At 43.5% G+C, this 6,791-nt stretch overlaps 1 protein-coding gene across 1 annotated transcript; it reads right to left on the bottom strand.

Annotated features, from left to right (window-relative positions):
- Window positions 1–2,635: 2,635 nt before the first annotated feature.
- Window positions 2,636–5,809, bottom strand: LOC117956986 (UTP--glucose-1-phosphate uridylyltransferase-like). The gene is made up of 4 exons (XM_034892434.1): window positions 5,459–5,809; window positions 4,678–4,920; window positions 3,657–3,761; window positions 2,636–2,756 (listed from the first exon to the last, which is right to left on the bottom strand). The coding sequence occupies exons 1-4, from the start codon at window positions 5,807–5,809 to the stop codon at window positions 2,649–2,651; spliced, it is 807 nt and encodes a 268-aa protein (XP_034748325.1). The 3' UTR covers window positions 2,636–2,648.
- Window positions 5,810–6,791: the final 982 nt, after the last annotated feature.

Genomic DNA, 6,791 nt, shown 5'->3' with positions numbered 1-6,791 from the left:
GTGTGTGTGTGTGTGTGTGTGTGTGTGTGTGTGTGTGTGTGTGTGTGTCCCAGATGTCTTGAACCCTTCCAGCCTGATGTTAATAAACAGGATGATGGAGCCGTTGGTCTGTTTTTCTTCATTCAGCTTTTACTATCACACCAACACAGAAGAAACCTTCACATTTATTTAGTATGATTTAATATCTAAAAATTATCCCCAAAAAATACTTTTTACTGGTACATCTATGGTGGAAAAGGCCTTAAATTAAAGATCAATTCCTGGTTTTTAATCATAAACTTCTGATCACTCTAAAAAGTTAAAATAATTCTGCTTTACCTTTACGTCTGTAGTCAGATAACCACACACACACACACACACACACACACACACACACACACACACACACACACACTGGATGGAAAACCTTAAAGGGCGACCAGGTCTTACAGGGGGAAATCTCATCTTCTGGGGATTTGGGGGTTAGTCTGTCTCTGGTGCTTCCACACACACACAGACACACAATTAGGGATAAAACCATCCATGGTGTTTTGAGTGAGATCCCGTTGACCCACTCTTAACCCTCATGTTGTCCTCATGTTGTCCTCATGTTGTCCTCGTGTTGTTCTCATGTTGTCCTCATGTTGTCTTCATGTTGTCCTCGTGTTGTTCTCATGTTGTCTTGATGCTGTCCTTGTGTTGTCCCCATGTTGTCTTCTTGTTGTGGTTCATGTTGTCCTCATGTTGCCCTCATGTTGTCTTCATGTTGTCCTCATGTTGTCTTCGTGTTGCCCCCATGTTGTCCTCTTGTTGTCTTCATGTTGTCTTTGTGTGGTCCTCATGTTGCCCTCATGTTGTCATGTTGTCCTCATGTTGTCGTCTTGTCTTCATGTTGTCTTCGTGTTGTCCTCATGTTGTCCTCATGTTGTTCTCATGTTGTCCTAATGTTGTCTTCATGTTGTCTTCGTGTTGTCCCTGTGTTGTCATGTTGTCTTCATGTTGTCCTTATGATGTTCTCATGTTGTCCTTATGTTGTCTTCATGTTGTCTTCGTGTTGTCCCTGTGTTGTCATGTTGTCTTCATGTTGTCCTTATGTTGTCCTTATGTTGTCCTTATGTTGTCTTCATGTTGTCTTCGTGTTGTCCCTGTGTTGTCATGTTGTCTTCATGTTGTCTTCATGTTGTCCTCATGTTGTCCTCATGTTGTCCTCATGTTGTCCTCATGTTGTTCTCATGTTGTCCTTATGTTGTCTTCATGTTGTCCTCATGTTGTCCTCATGTTGCCCTCATGTTGTCTTCATGTTGTCCTCATGTTGTCCTCATGTTGTCTTCGTGTTGTCGTCACGTTGTCCTCATGTTGTCATGTCAGAGGGGATGTTATTTTTTTGTTATCAAGTATCGGATACAATAAAAACTGTTGAAGTATTTTCCTTTGACATTGATGCAGTATTAAACGAGATCGCTCCAGTCGGCAGAAACAAGCTACAATGTAAGTTAATAGTAATTGTCCAGCTTGTATTTACGTTGATAAAAGTGCTAGTTTTGCTGCTGACAGACCCAGATTAATATTCTAAGTGTCTGACAACATTATGGAAAGGATTTCTAAGGAGGTCGACCTTCCTGTTAAAGATTAAGATCCTTTAAAAAAATAATAAAAGTCTGCAAAATTGCGTTTGCTAAACCCACCAGACTCCATGTAAATAATCAGTGATTTTAGCATTGTAAAATACGGCTTTCTGAAACATCTCTTAGCAGCGCTGGCTCTGCTGTCTGGATGTCTTCCAATGCCGGGTCTGTCAGTCACAGTGAAAACCAGGGACATTTCCGGGGACAGGTCCCCAAAACCCGGGACTGTCCCCGGTAACCCGGGACGTCTGGTCACCCTGCGCTAGGGTGCGTTTGATTTATAGGCTGTAACATAACCCAACACTCAGTTGATCCATATTGCTCTTTATTAGACAGCAGAAACAGACAACCACAGTGGGGGTCACTTCCCGATGTGAGTCGAGGGCAGATGCTCAGATTTAAACGGTTTATGATTGACTGGTTGCTAACTCTAGCCTAAAACGCCATTCAACTGACAGTCTTTGTTGCGATGATTGCTAGCAGTCAATTCAGAAATGTCGTAGCTATCTATGATTGACTGATTGCTAACGTTAGCTACAAACACCATTCAACTGACAGCTTTTGTTATGTTGTTTGTTTGATTGCTAGCTTGTAGCTGAGCTAGCAGTCAATTCAGAAACGTTGTAGCTGGCTATGGTTGTTTGGTTGCTAACGTTAGCTCAAAACGCCATTCAGCTGACAGCCTTTGATGTGTTTGATGCTAACTTGTAGCTAAGCTAGCAGTGAACCAACTTCGTTAAGTCTCTTGCTAGCATCTTGTAGGCTACTCGTCGCTAAGTGACGCATGCGCGACTCAGATCTGCGCTTTGCTCACATCAGGGGAGTGGGGGGGGTGTGACAGCGGGCTCGGACTCTGCAGCGATTGTTTGCAGTGACAGGAAGTTCCTGCAGAGTTGATCAGGAAGGACGAAGAGGACGCGTTAGCCTGGCGTTAGCTTAAAAACAGATCAAATCAAACAGTGTTGAGAAGGGACGTAATCTCTCTCTGAGTCTCTTCAAGGTGCAAATGGCTTTGTGTGTGTTGTAGTTCTTTCCCAGAAGGCCTCAGTGGTCGAGGATCCGCAGGTTTCCTGAAACGATCTTATTCTCCAGCATCGCTCCGGCGGGAATATCGATCCGGTCCCCGTGATTGGCTATGATGATGACGGTTCCCTGGGGGAAGTAAAAAACATCTGGTTATTATCCCTCGTGGTGTCTTCCCGGCAAAATTTAAAATTAAAACTTTTGTTGACGCTTTCAAACGATTTTTTTCACTTTTTTTCAACACTTTTGACGCTTTTTTTGACGTTTTAAACTTTTCTGTTAATTTTGGATTTTAAGATCAATAAACCTCATTTATACGATATTATAGGCTACCTAATGTTTGAGTTAGAAAAGCAGAAATTAGGAATTATTGAGACTAAAATTAAAGGAATGGATGTCGATGATAATCACAGACTGGAATATGTCAACTTTTAATCAATACTATTTCAAAAACACTTCCCTTTGTTTTACAATGCTATAAAATTGAATAAGACGCCCCAAAATTAATGAAAGTAGAGATTTGTACTTGGCAAAGAGCGTTGGGTGGAATCAATCATGTTATTTTGGGGAATTATAAAGAACATTGATATAGGACAACATGGGGACAACATGGGGACAACATGAGGACAACATGGGGACAACATGAAGGCAACATGGGGACAACATGAAGACAACATGGGGACAGCATGAGGACAACATGAGGACAACATGAGGACAACATGACCGTAAATTCCAAGAATAAGTAAATTCTAAACTAAATTTAGGCTACTAACTTAGTGTTACGTAGTGTTGAAAACGTCAAAAAAAGTCCCAAATATTTCAAAAAAGTATGAAAAAGTTAAAAACATCGATAAAAAGCGTCAACAAAATTGTTGGTTTTCTATTTTGACGGGATGACAACACAAGGGTTAAAGCAATGGAAACAACCCAGAGCGTTCATTTGTCCTATCCCAGAATGCATCTGTGGTGTAGCCGGACCTTACTCCACAGCTTGCTATGCGGAGACCAGCGACCGGGGACGTGGATTACCTTCAGAGAGACGTTCTTCCCGAAGGTGACGTCTCCCGACACAGTGAGGTGGTCCAGCTCCAACATGTCTGGGATGCTCTCGAACCGGGACAGGAACTCCTGAACCTGCACGACACAGGACACACAACACACGTTACACGACAATGGACACACAACACACGTTACACAACAATGGACACACAATACACGTTACACGACAATGGACACACAACACACGTTACACGACACAGGACACACAACGCACGTTACACGACAATGGACACACAACACACGTTACACAACACACAACACACAACACACGTTACACGACAATGGACACACAACACACGTTACACAACACAGGACACACAACACACGTAACACGACAAATGACACACAGCACACGTCACATGTTACACAACGCGAAACACACGTCACAACATGACACACAACAGCAACGGAGTAAATGTAGCACGTCACACGACACACAACACAACGCGCAACACACGACACGACACAAGACATGACACACCAAAACACAACACGAAACACGAAACAACAGTAACGGAGCGAATGTAACGGAGGAAATTTAACAGTAACTGTAACAGACTAAATGTAAAAAAGTTAATGTAACGGAGCAAATGCAAAAGAGCAAATGTAACGGAGCAAATGTAACAGACTAAATGTAAAAAAGTAAATGTAACGGAGCAAATGTAACGGAGCGAATGTAACGGAGGAAATGTAAAAAAGTAAATGTAACGGAGCAAATGTAACAGACTAAATGTAACAGAGTAAATGTAACGGAGCAAATGTAAAAAAGTTAATGTAACGGAGCAAATGCAAAAGGGTAAATGTAACGGAGCAAATGTAACGGAGCGAATGTAACGGAGCGAATGTAACGGAGCGAATGTAACGGATGTTACATTATGTTACAAATGTTACTCGTTACTACCCACTCCTGGCTACCGAGTTGAGCCTTGAAGTCGTAGCTTTGGGCTAAAACGCGGCGTTAATTCGACGTTTCCCCGCTGGCGGTGCTGACCTTGGTGAAGGAGCTGCCCAGCTTGACGTGCGGCGTGCTGGGGAACTCTCTCTTCTTGCTCATGGTGAGCGAGCCGGCGTCCAGGCTGTACAGGTTGGACATCACCAGCAGCAGGTCGGACGACGTCTTCACCGGCAGGAAGCGGCTGCGCGGGACGTTCACGCCCAGCGCGTTGTTGAAGCTCTTGATGGCGGCGCCCACGGCCGTTTCCAGCTGGATGACGTTCAGACCGCCGTCCAACGTCTGCACAGGCGTTTAGGGGATTAGGGGTAATGGAAGGATGGAAGGATAGATGGATGGATGGATAGATAGATATGGAGATAGATAGATAGATAGATAGATATGGAGATAGATAGATAGATAGATATGGATATAGATAGATAGATAGATAGATAGATATGGAGATAGATAGATAGATATGGAGATAGATAGATAGATAGATAGATAGATATGGAGATAGATAGATAGATATGGAGATAAATAGATAGATAGATAGATAGATAGATAGATAGATAGATATGTAGATAGATAGATAGATAGATAGATAGATAGATATGGAGATAGATAGATAGATAGATAGATAGATAGATAGATAGATAGATATGGAGATAGATAGATAGATAGATAGATAGATAGATGGATAGATATTTATTGATCCCAATAAATGAGATATAGTGTTCCAGCAGCAAAATCAGCCACACAGCACAGAATATAAATATAAATGAAATACTAGCATACAATATACAAAAGGATAGATAAAGAGAATTCTTTCTTCCGTCACCTTTGGGTTGACGATGATCTCCAGCTCCATGGCGTTCTCGTCCTGCAGCCTTTTGATGGCGGGCAGAGAGATCCACAGGTTGTTGGTGTTGAAGATCTTGAACTTGGTGACGGACTTGAACTCGTCGACGTTGGCCTTCGGCACCTGGGCGATCTCCAGCAGCCTCAGGTGGTCCTCGTACTGGATCAGCGTACCACCCTGGGGGGGGGGGGGGAGAACGGCGGAGAGGAAGGAGACAGGAAGCGCTGAGATGCTGAGGCAGAACCCCGTCTCACCCATCAGAGGGTTTTTCCACTGCTGGTAACAGCTCGACGGTTCAGCAGCGGACTCTAGCGCACCCAGTAAGAGCATTAGCCCCACGTTGGCTCAGTCCTGCAGCGGCCGCAGGTTCAAATCCGACCTGGGGCCCCTTTGCTCCGTGTCATCGGGAAAAGCGTCAAAATTGCACAATGAAAAGCACCGAAAACTGTCATAAATAGTGTCAAAAACGTTGACAAAAGTGTTAAAAATAGCATCTAGAGCATTAAAAAAAGGGCCAAAAACACAGAAAACAGAAACTGGGTGGGTGCAGATTTTATTGCGAACCTATGTAGATATGTGGCCGGACTGATTAGTGACGATTCTCTCCGACCAATCAGCAGTCTGTAGGTTTTGACGTCACCTTTTTGGTATCGCCTCAGCTCGCTTGGTACCTGGACGGAGGTAGTACTTCAAAAACTACCTGTTAGCAGGTACCAGGGTACTTTTTTTCGTAATGGAAAACCAAAAAAGGCGAGTAGAGTAGATACCACACAGTAGAAAAACGCCATTAGACTGTACATTAATGGGGGCGTGGTCTACTTGATACGAAGGTGAGCGCCGTATACCCAATAGGTAAGGTCAAGGATCTCCGTAGACCCACTTACAAAAGCGCGATAGTACGTAACAACATCGCTTTGGGGAAGAACCACCTCACTTTCATTCATAAAATCGCCCAGTCGGTTTTGCAAAGCACTGACTATTGGACCATTGGGGGCCTCCGTGGTCCGTACCCTCGATCTGACGTCACCTAAAAATAATAAAAATAATAAAGAAAATCTCTTCTTGGGTCTTTATATTGTTTTAGGTCATATCAGTACATCGCAGCTTTTGGGTATTTTTCTGTTGTTTGCGAGCAGACGAATCGACGAGGAGGAAATCTTCACGCATTGCAAGTCGATGCATTGTCAAATACGCTCATTCTCTCTGGTCTCTCTGGCGTGTGTGCATGCGCGTGTGTGTGTGTGCGTCCTGGTTGAAGCTGTGTGTAATGGTTACATTATTGTGCGTGTGTGTCCAGGTTGAAGCTGTGTGT

This window comes from Etheostoma cragini, chromosome 2 (genome assembly GCF_013103735.1).
Source record: "Etheostoma cragini isolate CJK2018 chromosome 2, CSU_Ecrag_1.0, whole genome shotgun sequence".
Lineage (NCBI taxonomy): Eukaryota > Metazoa > Chordata > Actinopteri > Perciformes > Percidae > Etheostoma > Etheostoma cragini.
This window is presented reverse-complemented; position numbering and strand designations above follow the sequence as displayed.

Coding starts and splice junctions, on each gene's coding strand:
- LOC117956986 (XM_034892434.1), bottom strand. CDS start 5,809: ATGCTCTTACTGGGTGCGCTAGAGTCCGCTGCTGAACCGTCGAGCTGT. Junction 4,921..5,458: donor AGATCATCGTCAACCCAAAG/GTGACGGAAGAA, acceptor ACGCCTGTGCAG/ACGTTGGACGGCGGTCTGAA. Junction 2,757..3,656: donor GGAAGAACGTCTCTCTGAAG/GTAATCCACGTC, acceptor TACTTCCCCCAG/GGAACCGTCATCATCATAGC.